General features: G+C 40.6%; 1 protein-coding gene across 4 annotated transcripts; it reads left to right on the plus strand.

The window, feature by feature from the left end:
* Nucleotides 1-150: 150 nt before the first annotated feature.
* ubn2a (ubinuclein 2a) lies at nt 151-22,611 on the plus strand. Of its 4 annotated transcripts, XM_079841404.1 has the most exons (17): nt 151-719; nt 2,474-2,590; nt 2,686-2,787; nt 3,078-3,206; nt 4,174-4,274; nt 4,413-4,929; nt 5,699-5,769; nt 5,861-5,990; nt 9,416-9,525; nt 9,669-9,779; nt 9,910-10,050; nt 10,128-10,175; nt 12,343-12,388; nt 12,516-13,838; nt 15,630-15,837; nt 16,088-16,156; nt 21,129-22,606. In XM_079841404.1, exons 1-17 carry the CDS (start codon nt 417-419, stop codon nt 21,173-21,175), a joined length of 3,573 nt encoding a protein of 1,190 aa, XP_079697530.1. In that variant the 5' UTR covers nt 151-416; the 3' UTR covers nt 21,176-22,606. The 4 variants fall into 4 exon arrangements, with proteins under 4 accessions (XP_079697530.1, XP_079697531.1, XP_079697532.1 ...); XM_079841405.1 differs by lacking the exon at nt 16,088-16,156 and having other exon boundaries at nt 21,129-22,611; XM_079841406.1 differs by lacking the exon at nt 2,686-2,787.
* Nucleotides 22,612-24,293: the final 1,682 nt, after the last annotated feature.

Genomic DNA, 24,293 nt, shown 5'->3' on the forward strand with positions numbered 1-24,293 from the left:
AGCGTTTGTTGCCTGTAGGCCCGCCTCTGATTGGACGAGCGGCTGCCATCGGCGTCCTCTGATTGGCCACCGCGATCTCTCCGTCGTACACGCCGTTTCCGGTGTCCGTGTGCGCGCAGGCTCAGTTCGCTCGTCTCCGCTCTTTTATTTACTCTCTCTCATCTAAGATGGCTGTTCGGAGCTCCTGAGTCCCCCGAGCGTAGCGACCGAGGATGCTTGCGCCTCCAAAATCAACTTTCACCCGGCCATCCCTTCCCATGCGCGTCCCGTAAGGTGTGGAGGGGACTCTAGCATCAGAACAGCCTCCGAGCGCCCTTTCCATCCGGCTTGAAGCTCTTTAAATCAAGTTGTTTGGCGAAGTCAAGCCCCGCCACTGAGTGTGAGTGAGTGAGTGTCCAAGAGCACTGAACATCCAAATGGCCGAACCGAGAAAAGTGCAGTTTGTCACCCTGTCGGCCCCGTCCGGTGGTCCGGGCGCGGAGGGCAGGAGACGGCGGCTGGAGGAGGACGGGGCCGCCGAGATGAGTTTTGACAGAGAGGGCAGGATGAAGACGATGGGGACCGGGGTGACGACAGCGGGTGACCGCGGGGCTTTGATCGGGAAGAGAGACAGCGAAGAGCCCAAAGGGAAGACAGTACGCCTCAACCTGTGTCTGTCCGAGCCGAACGAGCAGTGCTCGGCCGAGTTCAACTACAGTGAGCTCATCCAGTCTCAACAGGTACAATAACTATCCGGTTCACTTTAGGAAAGAGTATGCAGCCTAACCTTTACTTGTTATTATAAAGACACCGCTTGTTTGTTTTTTGCTGAGTTTGCTTATGCGTTAGCCTGTTAGCTGAGGAGTTCAAAAATAAAGTCCTCTTCAGGGTATCTCCGTCTAAATGGCAAGTGGGGAATATGCTATAAGCAAGTGAGAAGTGCGTTTAATTTTTATGAAGTGCCTTACGTTATATCCATTTTGCTTATAAACTTTGGAGCACTTTGTCGGGTATGTGACCTTTGTGGCCACTCTGCGCCCAAATGGAGTTAAAGGGGAGCTGAAATGCTGCTAACTTAATTAATATGCTAACCATGTTACTTTGTAAACCTGGTCTTTGACATATTTCAAGACGTCTTTTGCTAATTGGAAAAGTTCGGCAAATAATAAATAAATAAATTATCGTCACTTTTGAGAAATATAATTAAAATAACTTGCGATAGACTATATATTGGTCATCTAGAAAAACCTGTTTTGTTCTTCATGAATTGGGTCACCACCTCATGGGTGCCACCATATTGAGATCACATGACCAGATTAAAATGTAATTTTAACTTTCTACTAATAATATCAATGATACTACTAAACATGATAGTGAAGTCAACAGCAACACCTAGCCATTATATCATCTGCCAATATAATTGCTTGAGCTCTTTAAAATCTGGTGGATTCTTATTGGCTCTCATTCTTTATTGTTCATTGTCCTGAAAGTGATCCCAACAATATCATTCACACACTCTGTGTCATTATTTTTACAGCTGTGGTGTGGACTTCCCTATTCTTGTAGAATTAGAACAATATTAAAACTTTATAGTTATTGTCTTAGTTTTGACCCATGGGGTTTAATAGCGCATGCCAAAATAAAAATTGTCATTTTCTCACCCACATGTCATTCCAAACACAAAAATAGTTATTTTGAAGAAAGTTGGGTAACACTTTATTTTACAGTGTCCTTGTTACATATGTTACATGAAATTACCATAGTAATAACAGTATATTATGCATAATTACATGCAACTAAACCTTAACCAAACCCTAATCCTACCCTAACCCTATAGTAAGTACATAGTATTACTCAGTGCTTAAAGCTGCAGTCCGTAACTTTTTGCGCTCTAGCGGTTAATAAACAGAACTGCATGCGTCTTGCGGAATATCATTGCATCCGGAGCTACTTCTCTCTGTTTATGTCTATGGCGAGTCACGCAGGAGCTGTGCATCGTCCGCAGCGGCTCCTACCAGACCGGTCTGAAATAGTCCCAACATAAACACTATTATAAGTGTACCATAAGGATTCAGGGTAAGACAAAAACACGGTTTGGAAAATGGATTCATGTTGTACATTCTCATTATATAATTTTTGTGAATCTTGAACACAAAAAAAGTTACGGACATCAGCTTTAAATATATAATTACACTGTAACAATGACACCTTAAAATAAAGTGTAACCAAAAGTTAATCAAACAGTTTTGATTCCGATTGACTTCCATTGTATGGATGAAAAATACAATGGGATGGGATGTTAACCGAAACTGTTTGGTTTTTAATTGGGTGATCTATTCCTTTAAGTGTAAATGGAAAAATGACATGTCCAACACCGCAGTCATCAGTGTAATGAAGAATGATATTGATACAGAATGTATAGTACACATCCTGATCCACTAATCCGAACTGGAAAAATAAATGGCTTTGTGCCTTACACATTTTCCCTCCACAGACCAAGAAGAATCCACCAATTTCTAAGTCTTCCCTGAACCCGAATGATCCCTTTAATGATGATGAGAGAGAACGTATTGCGGTCGAGGCACTGGCCAAAAAGTTTGAAAGCAAATACGTAAGTATTGCTCCATGATTTTAAGTTGCATTTTTAAATGTGTGGGCACTCAAATGCCAAGTGTCACGTTGCCGCTACCGCTGACGTCCTTACAGGGTAACGCAGGGAAAAAGAGGCGGAAAGATCGGATGCAGGATTTGATTGACATTGGCTTCGGCTATGATGAGAGTGACCCCTTCATAGACAACTCGGAAGCTGTGAGTGGGCACTTGCCATGGCAACAGACAGACATCACTATGGAGATGATCGATTGGCATTTAACAAGCTGTTTACCAACTCTGCCTCATTGCTCTCTGAACTTAAAGGGTTTTCCATTCATATTCATGTCAGTGATGGACAGATATATTTAGATTTATGTTACTGATAGATTTGAAAAGTGTGGTTTTGGAGTCGTTTTTTTTGCATGTTCTGACATCATAGCGGCCTTCAACTTTGACCTACAACCAGGGTAACACATCTGTAAATCACTGTGTCTTCTTCCTGTCAGTATGATGAGCTTGTACCAGCCTCCCTGACCACCAAGCTTGGCGGATTCTACATTAATACGGGTACTTTGCAGTTCAGAGCTGCCTCTGAATCTGAGGGAGAGGACGGGGGGAAAGATGAAAAATCCAGGGTGAGTTTCCTTCATTTTGCCAAGTGACCCAAGTGTACAACTGGTTATAAATATCCGTCTCGACTCTCAATCAGAAGTGGCCAGTTGAGACAGATTGTCATTTACATTTGGTTTTTATCATGCATCTCAAATGTATCTCGTTTGACCACTTGTGAGCAGATGTAATCAGAGAGCCTCCCTTTGACAACACTTACTATGCTATAAAAAAGAACAAGAATTGGCATACTGTTGCTTCCAAATGATACATTTTACTATGCTATAAAAAAGAACAAGAATTGGCATACTGTTGCTTCCAAATGATACATTTTAATCTCATCGCAAACATGACATTAAGCAGAATGCTCATCGTGTTCAGATGTCAGTGCTTCACATCATGTGTGGCAGGATGGCTTTTCCAAATCAGATCAGATTAAGGAGCAAAAACCCATGGTCACATTCACCTAGCTTCAAATTTGGTTTGAGTGATCCGATCATAAAACAATCTGGACTCCATTTAAACTTCTATTTATAATATCTGTCTCGACTGACCACCACACAGACGGATGTTATTACCATCTGAAAAACAGGGTCACTAAATGTTATATAGACCTGTTAAGGAAATGGTTCACCCACAAGGAAAATTGACATAATTTAATCACCCTCATGTTGTTCCAAACACATACTTCATAAAGAGATTGTAAAAGTAATCCAAATGAAACAAGCAGTTCAATACAAGTCTTCTGAAAAGACATGATTGCTTTAAATGATGTGCAGATTTAATATAGGATTTTATTCACACGTATAATCATTGAGCAAACCGCATAGCACATGGTTAACATGGAAGCTCGACAGTGCTTGCTTGATGCATACATTTTTGGGGGGTGAACTATCTTTTGTAAGGTGTAAGAGTTTGTTTTTCATAAGACTCAATTTTCGACACGTGCCTTGAAATATGATTGTAAGATTGATGATTGTTTTCTGATTGTAGATGAGAGATGGAGAGGAACCACTGTTAAAAAGAAGGAAGAAGAAAGATGGAACCAGTTTAGAGGAGAAAAAACCCAGAAAGAACAAAGTAGCCAAACAAGGGTGAGGAAAAAGTGCTTTTGTAAATCTGGAACTAAAACAAAAAGTAGTTTTGATTTGCAAGTAAGCCATTTGTCGATTGATTTTCTAAAAAGTTCATTATTATGAATGCAGTTTTTATGACCTTGTATTTTCTTACAGAGTGTCTGGTCTGAACCTTCATCGTCCTGAGAAGAAGAAGAGGAAGAAACTGATGAAGGATTCGCTCTGTCTGGCTGCAATGCTCCGCCGTTTCACACGAGAGAAGGAAGAGCTGCGGAAACTGGATGCCAGTGCGTCTCACTTGAGCTCTGGTCTCACCAGCACTCCCAACTCCAACAACCTACTGCAGAATTCCCATCTCCACAGCAATGCCAACAACAGTGACCTTTCGATAGCTGACCTGACGGCTGACCCTGCCATGATGTCATTGATTAATTCAGCCAATGAAAGCGAGCTTCAGGATATAATGCGTGACCTGGACTTTAGTTTTTTGGATGCAGGGCCCCAGATGCCCCCATCAGGCAGGGAGAACGGGCAGGTTGGGTTGGGTTTATCATCTGGGCACAAGATTGGAGCAGGGGGACTGAATCGAGGGCAGGCCGGTCTCATCTCTTTTCCACCTCTCCCTGATGGACTTCCAGCCCCCTTGATCAAGCGCATTGAGGACCTACGAGCTGTGAGTCCCGTTTTGGTTATTTTTCAGTGGCGTTTCAGTTAAATGGGGTCATATGAAAAATCAAATTCTTTTTAAATAAATCGAGACCATATTGAGGCACAAAAATCCATCCTCAGTCCATAAAAAAATCCATCTACTTATACCATGCTGAAAAAACGCTGTGTATGTCTCTAATGTTAGGCAACTGAAGTTTATTTTTAACAAGATCCCTGATGATTTCAGTCTGATCTTATCAGTTTTAGCAGCACATTTCAGCACATCCTGTTTTGTGAATCTCTCACAATTTAATACAGGATTTGCAGAGAGACTGCTGTTGAAGGATGGGGCAGTTCAAACTATATTGGAAGCAACTGTAAACCTACAGCCCATGTGTGAGCAAAGCAATGTAGAGGCGTGTACATGGAAGTCTTAGAAATTATATCATTTTGCTAGCTTTATAACCTGACATGTGAATAAAATGTATGAAATGTCCTCTTTAATGCCATCAGAAGTTTAAAATCTCTCCCAGCCTGCAGATAAATTTATCAGAATAAAGGCAACTGAATATTGTTTGTCATAGCTGCCAGTTATATAAACTGCTTTCCATCTAAATTTAAAATGTTATGCATTAAATGTTTTCACTGAAGGTAAATGTGTAGAGGTACAGAGAGCAAATAATACGCCCACAAATCCACTTCCCATTTCACGAATACTTCAGGGACTTCATGTTCTGACAGTAATACCATTTTCCTGCCTAACTTGATGTTTGTTTTATTGTTGTTTTACTCAGGCATCGAGGCAATTTGATCAGGAAGGCAGAAAGAAATTCTTCACTCTGGATATGAATAATATCTTGCTGGAGTAAGTAAAATCTCCGCATGGTCTCATTCAGCGGTGAAGCATGTTCTCAAGCCTTTTATTTCTTGTCGTTGATCATTTTCTTTTCATTCAGTATTGAGCTGCAGGTTCAGGAGCAACCGGCAAACGTGCGTTCGGAGGTGTACTCTCATCTGGAGGCCTTTGTGCCCTGTAACAAGGAGGCTCTACTCAAACGACTCAAGAAACTCAGCCTCAACATACAGGTGAAGGACTATACTATACTTTCCAATACCTAAAGAGGGCATCGAGATTTTACACTAAAACCAGAATGGTATTTGTTGCTTTCTCACAAGTGATAATGGTACAAGTAGTGTTGGAGTAGCTAAAGGCCATGACACACCAAGCCGACATAAAAGAAATTGTTGCAATGAAAGCTGACTTGTGTCGGCTGAATCTTGGCATACAACAAAAAGACTACAGGCGACTGTCAACTAGCATGTGTTCTGCGCCTGCGTGTAAGGAAATAACTAGGGATGCACCGAATCCAGGATTCGGATTCGGACGAATATTGACGTTTTTGACTGGGTTCGGTTTCTGCTGAACCTCAGAATCTTTTTCCACTGAACCGAACCCTAGGCTCGAACTACGCGCCTCTGCTGGTCGAACGTAATGACGCCGCTGTTGAAAGTGAAAATGAAACTCATGAACTGAAAACGTTGCAGTACTTTAAGTCAAAAGAAGGCGATTCAAGTCGAGCTACATGTTCAATTTGGAATGCCGAGTTGTCTCGTGGTGGCAAGGACCCTAAACAACAGCCGCTGTTAAAACATTTGCGTATTAAACATCCGAGAGAATACGAGTTGTGCATGAGGGAATCTACAGACAGCAGCCAAAATGTCTTTTATTTTACAGTGCAAACATCCGCATACAGATCAGATGAAATATAAATAAAAATAATAAAATTAATAGACCTACACTAAATATTTTTCACTTAAATAATTACCAAATTAAGATGACAAAACGAAAATACACTGAATCCGTTTGAAGCTTTGAAGAACCGGAATCGTTTTTTGTTGTTGTTTGTCAAATAGAAATAGCAGGCCTAGGCTACCTCAATCTACACCTTGTATGGTGGTGTTGTTGTTGTTGTTTTTTTTTTTTTTAAGTAACATGTCTAAGTGATGTGGGTTAGTCTTGACTCTTGAGCGCAGCCTGTTGACAGTTAAACCCGCGGCAGAAAACAACCTCTCAATCCTTCTGTCTCCGCAGTGCGCAAGCCTCGGCTGCTTCCTGCGCTCTCCGTTGTGCTGTTCTTTGAAACGACAGAGGACGACTCAGGGTAGCCCTAATTTTTCTATAAACCATCAGGAAACCGCGGTGAGAAGAACATGCGCAACAATGTTTACTTTAGTAAACTTGACCAAAACCACACTATTAAAAGCCTTAAATAAGGCTTCAGATGACACTGATGTCCCGTGAATACAGAGATAACACCTCGCTAGAGCGGCCAGCCTCGGGAAGCGCCGTTCATTTGCTTTCTACCAGTCAGGAGCTTGTACTACTGCTGTATTTTTCTGTCGAAATGGTCCCACACAGTACGCTTTTCCATTGCTTCATTTTGGGAGATATATCTGGTTTGTGGTTGCACATGTCGACGCGCTCCGTGAGTGAACAAATAATGCTATACAGCATATTTTTCTTAACCATGCATAAAAAAAAAACAAACAAAGCGTTAAAAACATTTAAACCATTTAACTGATAGTATTAATCGGTCAAAGTTCTTACTTTTGGTTAACGGTTAAATGGTCAATAGCATCCCTGCACTGTTGTGGACGTTGTTTACCTCATTAATGTGTTTACTGTGATGATGGACTGAGGATGGGAGAAGGTTTCGGTTTCGAACCCCAAAAATCTGGATTCGGGGCATCCCTAGAAATAACTGTCTATATTAGCAGGAATAATTAATATATTCATCTTTCAAAAAGGGAAACCGAATCTAGGACTGCAGATATACAATCTGTATACAAAGCAGCGCTTGCTTACCATTTTGAATTTCAATCACACTGATCACTTTCTTCATTCTAGGTGGCTCATAATATTATATGAAAATATTTGCATATTTGAATGCTCAGGTAAGATGATGTAAAATAAGAACAGCCATCTGTCTGTGCTGTCTTGACTTTCATCATTTAGACTTCATTCTCGTTCGCTAAACTGAACAGCAAATCTGGTGTGCGTTTCCCAAAAGCATCGTTAACCAACTATGGTCACAAGTTCCGTCGTTATCAACATATTCAACGAGTCTGTGTTTCCTGAAACCATAGTTCCAACAAACATTCGCAAACAGCATTGCAGTTTCTTGTTTGCATGACATGAGGACATAATAAATCCTTATCTTGAGCAAAATAAGCAAGCTGACATTCAGTACAATCTAAATATTTTATTTTGAATACATACAAATGTAATTTACATCTTTTAGTTTGTCGAGATTTAAAGCACCGTTTTAAAGAGTGCGCATGTGCGTACGTGCTCTAGTACGTAAAAATGAGCCTTTGATTGAATCTGGAAATAAAGCAAAATAACTGAGAAAAATGAGAATTACTCCTCAGATGCCATGTCAGTAGTTTATAGCAAAGAATCTAGCATGAATTTATTCAATCTCAAACTAATTCAATAAATAAGTTAATACTCCACCACCTGCGTAACCTCATTAACCAACGTGGTTGAACGACGAATTTGCTACAATACGGTTTCAAGAAACAGTCATGACTTGTGACTAGCTAGTTGATTTCTTCAACGATGCATCATACTATGCTTTAGCAGTGAGTTAGGTGGTAGTACGGGAAACGCACCCCAGAGCGATCTCTCACTGATGGTGCTGACATCGGACGCTGCTTCAACATGCAAAACCCCCAATCGGGCTCCAACTAGTGGTGATGGTGCGGAACTCACCACAACCATCGGCTTGGTGTGTCAGGTCCTTAAAGGGATAGTTCAAAAATGAAAATTTGCTGTTAATTTACTCACCCTTAGGGAATCCAAGATGTGGGTGTCTTGTTGTTATGTTTAGCTGAAGCCGTGGTCTTTGGTGATTCATATAATGCACGCCAACAGCTACCGTCACTTTGGGACTCAAAAAAACATAAAAGCCAATTGAGGCCTTACGATGTGAAACGACCGGTCTGTGCAAGAATCGGAACATTTATTTTCAGCATCAATCACTGTAATCCACAGCCTCGGCAAACAGGAGCGCGTAATGATGATGTATGTGCGTGAGCTCCAATGTTGGAAATCTATGAAAAGTCAATCTTCCCAATTTAAATCGCGCAAGCGAACATAATCTTATTTATATAGGTTGTGGAATACAATACACATGTCCTCCCTCCCTCCAGCGTCAGCTCACAGGCGGGTTTGCTCCTGTGCATATGTCATAATATAACAGGAAGCTTGCGCTCCAGACTGTCGTGAATACGCTCAGGACCATTTGCAGAGTGATCCCTTAACCCACTTCAGTGTAGTTGGATACTTTTTGTTAGTAGCGTTTAGTGCAGTAATTTACAAAAGAGTAGCTTGACTAGTTTAACTACTTTTAAAATATGAGTAGCTTGTAGCTGGAAGACTAACTTCCCCAACACTGGATACAACTCGCATCTCGCTAATGTGTCTGTGTTGTCTTCCTCTTCTGCAGGATGACCGTCTGCGCACACCCTTGTTAAACCTCAAACTGGCCGTGTGCAGCGTGATGCCAGAGCAGATCACCAGATATAACATGGATTGCATAGCAAAAGCTGCGGCTAAGTAAGTCTTAAACTTTCCCAACTTCCTGCCTCTTCGGCTTTCGTGATTTGCTTGTTTAGATTTGCGGAAGAGACTGTGAAGAAGGGCAGATGGATGATGTAGATTTATAGAGAATTTAAATGAGATTCACTGTGTTATTACAGGCAGCAAATAGAAGATGGAGAGAAGAATGGATCTGAGGATGATGATGAAGAGAAACCAGGAAAGAGGGTGATGGGACCAAGGAAGAAGTTCATATGGGATGACAAACTCAGGTTTGTACTTTTACCATTAATAATGAAGCAGAGCACACATTAATTTTAATTTAAATACCACTAATAAGCTGACAGTGGCAGAAATTGAGGGCTGTCCCATAAACTTCTATGTATGTCTTGGTTTTCCCAGGACTCTGTTGTGTAACCTGGTGCGTGTGAAGCTGAGCTGTTATGAGCTGGAGCAGTGCTCTCTGTCTGTGGAGGACTATCTGAAAGCCTTCATGGAAAATGAAGTCAAGCCCCTCTGGCCCAAAGGCTGGATGCAGACCAGGTGTGTGTGTGACTGTGTGCTGGCGTTACCTTCTGCTGGAAAAATACCAAGCAATTAAAAGCTTCTGTCTTTTTCAGGATGCTTTTTAAGGAGAGTCGTGCGGTACACGGTCATCTCACTGGCCTGTGAGTAGATCAACCTTTTCATATATATTTACTGTTTGCAATCATCAAATAGAACCTACATTGTGGGGAGTAGAGTAAATTGGGTGATTGAATAAACTGTCACCAATTTTTTTTATACATAACTTTTACAAGGGGCATATATATCACTAGTTGATGATGGATAAAAAAAAAACTTGTAAATTATTTGGCTTTAGATTAGCAATAAAGGCCTGGTTTCACTGACAGGGCTTAGACTAAGCCAGGATTAGACCTTAGTTCAATTATGGCATTTAAGTAACTTTTTTAAATGTACCTTATCTTAAAAGATGCACACCAGAAATGTTTTTTCTATGTCAGTGCAAGCTGATTTCAGTTAAAACGGAAAAAACACATTTTAGTCTGGGACTAGCTTAAGCCATGTTTGTGAAACCAGGGTTAAATGTGCCAGTGGTAATACTAATAGTAATTTATGAACTTAGTAAATAGTTTCTACTCATGTATATATTTTATTTTTATTTGATCTGTATTGTAATGCATTCTGCAATGTCTGAATTTACCTCTTAAAAAGTCAAAGTTCTCTAATTTGTTGAGAAGTTATATTTCTAGCACCCCATGTTATAGATGTTCTTCTAATTTCAGTTGATGGCAGACATCCTGAAATATAAATAGGGTGTGTGAGTGGTCTCTCATGTCTCCTTGCCTAGAGGACAACACCTTTAACCTCATCTTAGTCCAAAGAGACATCCCTTGAACTTAATTTGGTGCTTTTCTATGGAAATACTAGCCTGACAAGCCAGACCCACATCAAGATGTTGGGTCTGGAAACTCACCATTGACAGGGCTCAATCCGAGGGGCGGGATAAACGGTTGTCTTTCAAATTCCCTCTGTACGCAATTGGATAGCACCTTGAGCGCCACAACCAACCAGTGCGAAGAAGAAGGTGACGCGGAGCTAACATTAGTTGATAGACTTTCACGTATCCGGTAGGCAAAACTTCGAACACATCTTCTTTTCTTAAGAATGACTTCAGTGCCATTCTTTGTTCTTTTCTCAAAGAAAAGCTTAACTCCGAGTCGCGGCCAAAGCCGATTCAAAAGACCGCTATTTGTCAGCTTTGTTTACGAGTAGCACGTAGAACCTCCGCAACTCTGCCGTGACGTGCCGTCGTCATTATGTTAAGCCCGCCCACCGACTCTACACACGCTGTGATTGGCCTGACCAGAGTTTGGTTTTTCCAGCTCTCAGGTCTACCGAGAGTTGCTAGACTACACTCGCGGCAAAATAAATTTTCTGCCGCTAGGGTGCATCTAGATTTCTAGGCTATGGAAATGTTGGTTTGAGGGCAAATGTGCTTAATTGTTTTGAAATGTGTCACAATACAAAAATGATCTTAAAGCTCCTAAAATAGGCTTCAAAGGATTACATGGAGAGTCGCTCTCTTAAGCCCTGTTCACACTAAAACGGGTGTACGGCCTAAAAGATCTGTCTAATATTTGCATGAGAGTTGTTTGTCCAGACCAAAAACGACAGACGGGCTAAATGAAAATGCAAATTTACTCTCTAACAGGAGGTGACGCTTATAAAAAGAACCCACAAAGCACTGCTCAAATTTCTGACACCCGCTTGTCATGGAAGGAAGTAAAACAGTATTTAAATGTTTTCAAACAGCCATTCAGAAATAAACAGAAAGACCACCTCTGCTACTCAGTTGCTTAGCAAAATAGCAAGATTTGGTCCTTTCCATTGCTGTTGCATACAACCGAAAAACATTAAGAATATCCAACTCTGCACCTGTAAACCTTTTATTTTTATTGCGCAATAGATGAATGTACCTTAAAACATGAAATTAATTTGAGCAACTTTTATTTTTAGATATTTATATTTTTCCTACCTTTCCGAGAGTTTTAGTTTCATGTTACCAAGGCGGCTCTGGGCATCTGACCAAAAGCGCAACTTTTATTTGCTGTGCGATGGGAAAAGAGAGAAAAACACCAGTTTGTACAACAGTCCGTTGCATTGGCAGCATGCAAAAGTTTGTGATGGTCTGAACAGACGCATTAACATTCAAATTGCAGTGTTAATATTTGTATTGATGTAGACAGGCCTTTAAACTAATCTAATAAAGTGGAATAGTTTTTAATGCCTCATTGTGATTGGTGAATTGTTTTTTTTTTTTTTCTTCAACAGTGGCAAGAAAAGAATTGTTCCAACTCCAAAAGCTGCCAAAATGATGGTATTAAAACTGAACTACACCATTATGTCCATATACTCAAATTCAACCGTTTTATTTGTCCTACTGTTGACTATGATGAGATTTCTAAGCTCTGTATGTTCTCTGTTCTACCCATGATCTGCTCCAGGACGTTGGTTGGACACAGAGACCTGCTCCAGGTGTTGGATCCACCTCTGCCTCGCCTGCCTTACCTGCCCCAGGGTGCAGACCGCCCTCCTCTCCCTCTGAACCAATCTGCCTCTCGGATTCACTGGACGAGGATCTGGCGGCAAACTCTCTGGACTCCATTTCCCATGCTCTCGCTCTCCTCAGTAATGCTGCCAAGGGCCTGACGCCAAACAACGGCGTTCCCGCCACCTCTTCTCCCGGTGTCCCCGGATCCTCAACTGGAGTCAGCCACTACTCTTCTCCTCTGTCACATTCCACCCTTCCAGGAAAAATGGAGCCTTCTGGTATCTCTCTGGTGAATATGAGCAGTCTATCTACCTCTCCTTCCCTCTCATCTCCTCTCACTTCATCTCCTTCAGCTTCCATGCGAGGCGAGACCTTTGGGATGCTAAAGGATGGCGGGCACGTGCAGAGACACTCGGGAACAACAACTCACAGAACTGGCATTTCAGGAATGAACACAGCGCAGTCTGCAAAACCCCGTCCACCCCCTACTGCCTCGCCCCTCTTGCCTCCTCAGCAGAGATCATTTGGGACAATGGGAGTAAAGCTGGTTCAGACTCCGCCTCCTGTTGGACAAGCAAAAAACTGTGCTAACAAATCCGGTACTGGTGGCAGTACCGTGGTTTCCCAGCAGCTTCGTATGAACGCTCATCCCTCACAGATGAGCCCTCAGCAATCTCCCCCTCCGACTCATTCCTCTCCTTCCACCCTGCTGTCACAGACCAAGACAACCTCTATCTCACACAACCAGTCAAACTTCATCACGCCCATGCAGGCCACGCTCACAAAGTCTTCCCACAGTAGCAGCTCTCCCATCATCAAACTCACACCGCGACCCCCTGCTCCTACTCCTCCTCCCTCGTCCTCACCCTCTCCTTCATCAACTCCCGCTCTTGCCCACCCCAGACCTCAAATTATCGCCAGCTCACACCAGTACAGCTCCAAAAACCCGGCCTTCAGGGCGCCGTTTACCACACAAGGAACTGGAATCGGATCCGTAGTCAAATCTGGATCAGGACAAGCCAGTTACAGTTTTGCAGGTGGACACAAATCCTCCAGTCCGCCTGGTGGTGTAGCAAACAACACCAACACAACCCAGATGGTCACATCTATGTCTTCAGGGTGCCAGAACAGTAGCCCCTCCCCTTTAGCAGTACCAGCCAATCACAGCCAGCGGCAGAGGCCAGTGGGAGGGACTAGTCAGAGTGCCAAGTCTTCAATGAGTCGGGCATCAGCCATGACCCTGTCCTCTCCTCCTGTCTCCTCTCATCTGTCACAGGTGAGTCCTCGTTCACTCCAAACCTGCGCATACAGAATGTCGAGTCATGCTAATCCTGTTTCTGCAGTTGCTAGCTCTAAGCGGTAGCACTTAACATTATGCATTTGGCAGCTGTTTTTATGCAAAGCAACTTCAGTAGTTGGTCGCTTTGTAGATCCGTATGTGTTCCCTTAGAATCAAATCCATTACTGTGGCATTGTTAGTACCATGCTTTGGTCAGGTTTTTAATTTTTATTGAACCTTTTCTAAGCTGCTTTTAAAGTGTAAAATATGTAATATTATTGATGTGATATTGGAATGGATTGTGACTTTGCAAAGCATTTCATCTGCCATTTTTCTTTAAAGATTAACAATAACAGACGGTGACTTAATTTATGTAGATTCTTTGTGTAGTTGCGAATTTAACTTGTGCGCAAAATTGGAATATCGCTTTTACAAACATTTACAAATAAAGCAGTTTCCATCCAGTGAGTCGTAGAGAACAAAATCGTCACTACCTGATAAACTGACGCTAAATATCACAAAAAAAGTAGGAAAAGCCAATGTATATAATAAATTGCTTGCGCCTCATGCCCTCAGAGGTGGATGCTACCGTGTGGGACCGCAGTCGTGTAAGACCATTCTGGAGGGTATATTATACCTTACCACTTTGACGACAGACTTTGCTCAGGCATTTCAAAATGACCAAAAGCAGCATTTAAGATTGGTCTGCTGGTCAGTCCAGTTATGCCATCCCATCACAGTCACTTTTTTTTTTTTTTTTTTGATGCGCATCAAGGAATTTATTAAGTGAATGTGTTTCCATTGTAGTTTATGCACATGTTTTCTTTTTGAATAAAAAATACTTTTATGCGCATTTTTAGAATTTATGCGCATCTTGCTGTTTCCATCCAGCTATTTTTTTATTTGATATCCCAAAATGTGCATGAAAATAGGGTGATGGAAAAAACTATTTAGTATAATGTTTCTACAGAACATTCATTGTGAAACTGTGAACTCTATAGTATTTTGAGTCAGTTTTTTAAGTATAACAATGATCTAAATCAATACATAATTGAAATGACATCAAGTCATTGAATACATTTGAATTTTCCTGTGAGCAAATTTTATGATTTTAATATTAGTTTATCATTCAGTATCTCGTGATCCTTCAGAAATTCGGATATGCTGATTTGCTGCTCAAGACACATTTCTTCTTCTTATTATCAGTGTTGAAGACAACAGTTGTGATGTTTAATATTTTTGTGGAAACAGTTTTATATTTTGTTCAGGATTCTTTAATGAATAGAAATTTCTAAAGAACAGCATTTTTCAAATAGTAAATATTTTTACATTGTTGCAAAAGTCACGTTTGATCAAATCAGAGCATCCTTTCCGAATAAAATTATTAATTTCATTAAAAAAAGAAAATACTGACTCTTACTGAACTTTTGAACAGTAGTGTAGTTTAATCTACATGATGGACTTATTTAAAGATTTGGAAGGATACCACTTCTATCCTCTGACAACAACCTCTCACCAAATTTGTGGATCATTTCCATAAAATAATTTTTAAAACTTTCCAAACACACAGACCCTACAAAGAAATGAGCAAATGTTTGTCTGAGAAAATGGACTGATGACAGTTGTTGCTAAGTTCGAATTGGTCAGTAACATTTCTAAAGCGGGGCTTAGCCAAAGATCATTTTTGTTTGTGAAAAAATTGTTTGCAAATATACTTTCAATCATACTATTCAGTTTATCCCTCCCCCCAGTACTTTCTAACCATTCATCAAGCCCTCTTTCCCCCAGGTGTCTTCATCTTCAGGAAGTAACCTCTTGGGCTCGGTGCCCCCCTCCCTCCCCCTGGGTTTTGGGATGCTCGGGGGTCTAGTGCCTGTTTCTTTACCCTTCCAGTTCCCATCGCTCCTCAACTTCAACCCCACAGGCCCTGGAGTTCCCGGCTGCAGCAACATGGGGGCTTCACCCGCTACCAACTCAGGATACACCCTGGCCCAGAGTGAGTGTCTGCACCCTCAGCGGAGCCGCGCTCGTGTTTGCTGTGCTTCTGTGTATCGTGTTTGCCTGTGTTTATGTAATGTGGCTACAGTTTTTCCGTCTCCCTAATCTGTTTCTTCAATTGTCCTTCTTTTCTTCCTCTTTCTCCACATCACATCCTGTTTTGGTGCTGCATTTCTGCCATCTCATTTGCTCCTGGATTACTGTGCTCTGTGTCCCTGTTTCTTTCCACCTGTCCTGCTGTCCCCCAGATCTGTTTAAGAGTCTGCAGCCAAGGTCTCAGGTTGCTCTACCTCCCCACTTACAGCTTGCTTTCTCAGGTAAACGCTGCAAAAACCCTCCGCCTCACTGTCGCTCTCTCTTAGATTTAGGCTGTTGATGTTGACCCTCCTTTACTCCCCTTTGCTTGTTTCAATCCCTTTTTGTTTCATTATTGTGATATTATCTCTGTTCCAAAACCTAGTGAGCTGCTCGTTGTCTACATTGGCAGCTACCTTCTAAGGGACCTCATGTGACTGATTTGAAAACCTCTTCATGGGCCGCAATTCTCTTAACATTAAGGGCCAGATTTACTAAACAGGACAAATAAGCATGAGAGTCCAGTTCCCAAAAAGATGGGAGTGGAAAGTTCTGCGTGTGATCTACTGATGACGAGCAAATTAAAGAACACAGACGCAGATAGATAATTTCCATAATGACCAACACAATCTACCAAGAGCAGCGCGTTTACACGTGTTTACATCTGGTCACTCAAATGTGTGTCTGCCAAACAAATACACATCTGATCTTGAACTCTTGTTAAATTTGCATATAGCGCAGGAATTTAAGTCAATGAAAGCCACCGACATGAGCTGCATTTTATTTATCATCAGCTCATTTCAAAACCAAACACCGTAATAGGAGAGAGCAGCATCAGCACTGGTAAGATTTAGTCTCACTACTTTTAATGAAGATGACCGTGTTGAGCGTTGGCTCTCTGAACAGATACTTAGCTACTCGTCTGTGGCAGCAGCCATTATGATTGTTTGTGATTTGGTCTTAGTGACTTAGGAGTCCTCTTGAATACTCCTAACGCTAGTTTTAGTGCTAAAATGCTTTGTGAAATACTCTTAGAGCAAAAATGTAGGAGTCCTAAAATTAGGACTGACATGCTGATTTAGGAGAAACTCTTAAAAATAATGGGCAAGTTAGGAGCTACTTTTAGCCTTACGATGTTTAGTGAATACGGCCCCTGGTCTTTAACAATCAGATAGCTGTCCGATCAGGGAAAACCTGAAGTGGTCAGGTGTAAACAGGCCCTGAGGTGTCTCATAAGGCTGGTCATTGACTCCGATTTCACCAATTTGATTCCAATTCACAATCAATTCATTTGGAATTATTTCGGGTGCAGTACAAAAAAAGTCTTGGTTACACTTTAAGGTTCCACAATAAGATTTGTTAACTGTATTTAATGTATTAACAATGAGCAATACGATTGTTACAGTATTTATTAATCTTTGCTAATGTTATTTAATCAAAATACAACTGTTCGTCTTAGATCAGGTTCATTAAATAATACTAACTGATACAACTTTTGATATTAAAATGTTTTAGTAAATGATAAAATGAACATTTAAATAAGAATAATAAATGCTGTAGTATTTTTTTCTTTATAATTTAATGTTAACTAATGTAGTTATTTAATGTTAACAAATGAAACCTTATGGCAAAGTACAATAATAGAGGGAACCCTCTCACCTCATACATTACCATAATATTTCAGGTTAAAATAAATAATGATAATAATTAAATGAGTCCAAATGATTAAATACAATTGTTTATTTTTGGATATAATAATGACTTTATTGGCATGGATGCTACAAATACTGTTTTAATTAATTACGTTTTTTCCACAAAATCAGGAATGAAGCTTTTCACATTCTGGCTTATGATTCTTTTAATAAATGAGGAGCTCTAATGGTTTTCTGCTAATGTTGGACATGATGAAAGGGTAACGCTTTACATGGTTAAATTTGGCAACCAGGGCCGTGCACAGTGGGGTGACCCGGTGGCTAGATCCACTGCCTCTCTGCCCTCATCAGCTGAGGTGCCCCCTCTATCCCCGATAAAAGTCTTTGGTTTTCCCTTCGCTAAAGATCCACAGATTCCGTGAATCCGCTCCGTTTTCTTTTTCCCGCTCGCTCCCAAGCGCCACTCTATCTGGAAAGCGGAGACGACCGTTCCAGAATGTTGCCGCATTAACAGTATTAAAATCCACAGAATTATTAATTTAGTAGTTTGTTTTTGTATTTCTGTTGGTAATATTTTGCTCCTGGTCTTCTAATGAAAGTGCTAATAACTTGTACAAAATCCATGTTCTTGGAAAGATAATTAGAATTATTGTCTAATCAAATTTTTGTACCCGATCTGATCTAATATAAATAACACCAAATTTGCTGTTGATGGCACACTTTGTAGAAGAAAAAAAAAATCATTACCCATAAACTGTTACAGAATGAATAAATTACTTTTGATATAATTCTTATTACTATCTATATATATTTTAAAGTGTCATTCATGTAAAATACTAAATACAATATTCGACTTAATTTTATTTTGACAATTTAGTAGAATAATTGAAAAATAGCATAGCCATTCATCAAAAGTGCTGAGATGATATTTTGTGGCTGAATCCGAAATCGCCCCCTAAACCCTCAATCACTATTCCCTACTTTAGTCCACTAATACAGTTCACTTGAAGGAGTGAATGAAAACAAGTGAGCGAATTTGGACAGCCGCTGTGTGTATATCAGCTGTACACTCGTTATTGCGGTGCAATGTGGGATAGAATGAGTGCACTCAATAACGTCCACTATGGACACCACTACAAATGGCTGTCCCCTCAAATAGTGCCCTATTTAAGGGTATAGAGTGCGAATTCGGATTCAGCTTATGTCATCTTGGTCAGGGGAATAAATGAGGGCTCAGAGAGTGAGGGAGAGCCCACTGAGCGTCAGCCAAATCAGACAGTTACAGGCTGTCAGTAAAGGAATAGTAAGAGTAAGAAGGATAATTTGTGTTGACAAGCACCCTGTCCTCGCCCCCAACCCCACCCCAGTGCCCCTTTTTTTTGGTTTGGGCCACTGCCCCTCAAAATGTCTGTGCACGGCCCTGTTGGCAACATTAGTTAACTAACAATTAGTCTCGCATAGCCAGACCTTCAGACTGACAGCAGAAGGTCTCTATCGCAGCTTTCATTGGTCAAGGACCGCCCAAGAGGATGTTTGACTGACATGTAATGCAACCAATCACAGTTCGTTTCGTTCTGCATTATGTTTGAGGGTGTGAAAATGTAAAGTCGATGTCCCTGCAATAACAGACCGTTATAGAGTGCCGAAGTTATGACGTCACTTCTTATGCCAACCCGGAAGTTAGCGGCGCATGGGTTCCCTCGATCGAAAAGCCATGCATTTTCCCCGTAGACTTTTGGAAAATCGCCAAAAATAAGATCTGTGTTCAACAAAGAGTTATGACCCTTGCACGTTTTGTCTATCAAGATAATCTTTACAAATTAATCCAAAATGTATACATTTTGAAGCTTAAATAAAGCCGTCAGATATAAAATGCTAACGGTAGGCTATAAACGGACTACAGCACACCATGGTCGCGGATCAACGTCGTCATCAAGCTTCCTCAAACTCTATTTAAAAAACACGCTCGCTAATTATGATCTGCGCTGTGTATGAACACTTATCCACTTTTTCATGAGAAATATTGCCCATTCGTTTTTTCCAAAAATGTTAGAAACTAATTTTGTTTATGCGTGCCTCTCTGAGATTTATCTTTTGTTAATGTTTTTTCAGACAATATGATTATCACTGTGATAACATTAAATGACATGAAACACAACCCAGTCTCTTTTTGTTAAATGCAAGTTTATGTATGATCAATAATACAAAAGTATAAGTAAAATGTATAATAAGCTATACATTAAATAAAGCAAACAATTCAGTCAAACATTCAAAGTCAGTGCTAGTCGGCTAACTTACAACGGTTATAGCCTAAAAATAAACAAGTAATGAAACTTCACTTTGCCCTCAGCCTAAACGATTTGCCAGGGAACAAATTATAGATCCATGAGAGCAAATATGGGCCGTTAAATCTCCACAAGACGAATTATAGTTGGAGACGCCACAGAGACATCAGAGCCAGCGGCAGACGTCAGAAGGACTAGCCGAGGAAAGTCTACTCTCGCCGGGTAAAAAAGCGCGGAGCGCGGCTGACCCACTGGAGCTCACAACTCCGAAAACACCAGATAAAATGTTAAAATAGGAACTCTTCTTATAAATAAACCACAGATTTGAGCTTTAAACAACTACATTATCAACTGAAAAAGTCTTAAAACTACGTCTTGTCACACATTAACAGTAATTTTAACACAAAAAGACGTGTAAACACAGCCCATGTCAGCCATTTCTCAAAGAGACGAACATGTGAAGCGAGTAAACTCCAAATGTTCAAGCATCCAACTTTGCGCGAATAGCGCGATTTATTCACGCCACATAAGTTCTTCATAAGGCTGAAACGCGGGCTAGTGAGAGATTGCCTGTTTGTCACGATGACGTCTAAAGTCCCCGCCAAAGGATGTAGTCCCTTTTAGCAACTTGTTAGCAACCACCGTTTTTAAGACACAATAAAGTTTAAAAAAATCACAAGCAGGTTTTAACTAATGTGTTTTATGTCATAGATCAAAACGTGAAAATATTTAGAGGCTTTGTTAACCACAGACCTTATTTCAGGTGATTTAGCAAAAACCCATTCAAAAAACCCATAGACTTTAGGGCGAGGGAACCGGAAGGGCTAAAATGCTAACTCACTTCCGCGTTTTGGCCTACAAAGTGACGTCATAACTTCGGCACTCTATTGCACTGTAAACTAACATGAATATGATTTTATTAAATCATTAACAAAGGTTAATTAATGCTCAAATATATTTACTCATTGTTAGTTCATGTTAGTTAGTGCATTAACATTAAGTTATCCCTTTGAATCGGTCTATTTGTTAGAGTATTTGACCGATTTGTTTAGCTGCTTATGTGGAAGTTAATTTGATGAACTATTTTCTGTCAAACACTTTGTGGTATGAAATAAAATGTTGGCCTTTATTATCCCATCTTAATTCAAAAGCGAAGGCAGAATCCCTTCACAGAAATGTTGCTCAGGTTGGCGGCTCTCTAGGTTCCGGAACAGATCATTTGTTCGGAAATGTTTTTACTGCACGATAACCGAAGAGTTTGTCTTGATGTTCTTCAGATGCAAACCAAAGTCAGGGGGGAGACACGAAGAGGAAGACCCACTGACCACCACAACCAGAATGTACAAGCGGACACCGCTGGCGACGGATGTTTTCAGCTGCTCAGAGTTCCAATCGTGGATCGACACCTGCGCGTTCATTCAGACGCAACTTCATTAGCGACCCTTCTTCGATTAACGTCTTTCTGCTTTTAACTGATCAGTGTTCTGGGTGACTGGAGCGAGCCGGGGCGCATTTTAATTTTTTTTGTTCGTCAACATGTTTACACAAGACCTTAATCACTGTGGACATAGAGCTAGAAGAAGCGCGAGGAGTACGAGACAAAGCAACATAATTTCTATTTAAGTTAATGTCGGCTGGAAACGTGCATTCCTGTGTTTATTTTCTTAGTAGACTTTTGTTAAACTCCTAAAGGGATGTGGTAGTCCAACCGTTTCCTTCTACAGACTGTTAGAATAGTAGCTGTTAATAATACATATGGGTAAATTATTTATAATTTTTTGACAGGGAAATATTATGATGTTTGTGTATTAGTAGAATAAAATGGGTATGTATATAGATTATACATAAATATTATGTGATATATTTTCTTTCAAGGTCAGTATGTATGATCTGTGCGTGCAGATGTCTTGCTGTCTTTGGTGCTGCGTATCTCACTGGACCTTGTGGAAGAAAAAAACATTCTTTTATGGATGAATGAATCATGTGTGAAAGCTTTTCATAGAGAAAAATGATGAGATTATAGCCTACTTGAACTTTCAGTTTAGTTTTGCTTAATACCAGTACAAGAACTCCCAAGACTTTCAATAAAACGCCTTAGTTTGTAAGTTTGAAGAACTATGCAGGACTGTAAATGCTTCAATGCAAAGTAAGCTATTGCTTAGAGCTCCACTTTTAACCATTAGCTGTGTTTGTGTTTTCTGAGTGGAGATTCGTTTGTGTGTTTGGTGGGTTTGTCTTACTACATCCGTCTAGTCACCTCTGTCCTGATACCTCACTGGACAGTTAGATCTTCCTTCGATGTCTTTGTTCCATTTCATCCTGTGTCATCACCACTTCTTTCTCTCAAATGTCTGGCAACGCTCGCCTGCATCTTATGACTGTGTTAAAATGAGAAATGGCACCAAAGATGACAGCATTCGCTCAGTTGACAAGCAACAGGTCAGGTGTGTTTGTGCTCGGTGTAACATCCTGTAACTATGTGTTGGCCAACCTAAATGTGTGGTCTCTGGTTGTCTCTGTGGATATTGTGATGGACAGACTTTGAAAATGTAATTTTATATAATGCTTTATTTTATTTTCTAAAAATGCTGAATTGGGCATGATTTCAACTGATGCTCACCTTGAAAATTCTTATTTGGGTAGATTATTTTTGTCTTGATTCTGGAATTAAAATGCTGTCATTTTTGTTTCAAGTACAAGCTCTAAAAATTAATTCAATAAAAAAAATTGGCGGAGGTGGTAATGTTGCTAGCGTAACTGAGGACTGCATTACTTTATAAGACTTCAACATTCATGGTCAATCAATAAATCTGCCAGGAGGATTCATTAGGCTAGTCGGCCATTCTAAAGGTTAGCGGCCTTGACTACTAGTAACCTATAAATAACCTATACCAGTAACACACACACACCTATATAGCTGTCAAATTGATGAATTGCATCGAACATAAATGTTTGTTATATATTATATAAACACAAACGTTTATGTTCGATGCAATTCATTGATTACACACACACGCACGCACACACACACACAAAGTATAAGTATACACAGAAGGTCAGCTACATAATTTAAAACTATAAAAATAACTTGATTGGTAAACCTATGCATTAGTTTATACACACATGTACAAACCATATGCATATTATATTGTTATATTCACAGATATATACTATACTACCAAAAGTTTTGGGACGCCTGCCTTTACATGGACATGAACATGAATGACATCCCATTCTTAATCTGTAGGGTTTAATATGGAGTTGACCCACCCTTTGCAGCTATAACAGCTTCAACTCTTCTGGGAAGGCTTTCCACAAGGTTTAGGAGTGTGTTTATGGGAATTTTTGACCATTCTTCTAGAAGCGCATTTGTGAGGTTAGGCACTGATGTTGGACAAGAAGGCCTGGCTCACAGTCTCCGCTCTAATTCATCCCAAAGGTGTTCTATCAGGTTGAGGTCAGGACTCTGTGCAGGCCAGTCAAGTTCCTCCACACCAAACTCGTTCATCCATGTCTTTATGGATCTTGCTTTGTGCTCTGGTGCACAGTCATGGTGGAACAGGAAAGGCCCATCCCCAAACTGTTCCCAGAAAGTTGGGAACATGAAATGGTCCAAAATGTCTTGGTATGCTGAAGCATTAAGACCCACCAATAGCACGGCAGGTGGATAAGCCAGTCTGTGATTGGGACCGCAAAAGTGTAACAGAAGCAGTAGAAATGAATGTACAGGCTTCCAGACTGAGTTGCAGGGCGAAATCTGATGCTGGCTGGGTTCACCCAGTCTAGGGCCAAGCCCAACCCCTGAAAAACAACCCCACACCATAATCCCCCCTCAACCAAACATTACTTGCCTTACTGCAATGGGACCCACTTTATATTAGGTGGACTTAACTACTATGTGCTAACATTTTAATTAATCATTTGATACATGTAATTTATTGTGTACATACATGTTTTTACATTGTACTTACATTTTGATAAATACCTGTATGTAATTACATCTGTAATTAATTTCTGTAGTTACATTTGTAAGTTGACACTTCCCTTACACCTAACCCTACCCTTAAACTTACCCATACCACCACAGCTGTCCCTAACCCTACCCGTATCCCACCTCAATATCAGCAAAGGTGTTTTGCAATACAATTTGAACACAGTAAGTACATTGTACTTACTTTTTGATGTAAGTACATTGTAGTTAAGGCCACCTAATATAAAGTGGGGCCCTGCAATGTGCCTAGTGTACTGTTCTCCTGGCAACCGCCAAACCCAGACTCGTCACACGAAGTTTGGAGGACTGCAGCTGTTGACTCCGCAGAAAGTTGGCGACTTCTGTGCACTGTGCACCTCAGCATGCGCTGACCCCGCTGTGTCATTTTACGTGGCGGAGTTGCTGTTGTTCTCAATTGCTTCCATTTTGGTATAATACCACCAACAGTTGA

This window comes from Gobio gobio (assembly GCF_949357685.1).
Source record: "Gobio gobio genome assembly, chromosome: 17".
Classification (NCBI taxonomy): domain Eukaryota; kingdom Metazoa; phylum Chordata; class Actinopteri; order Cypriniformes; family Gobionidae; genus Gobio; species Gobio gobio.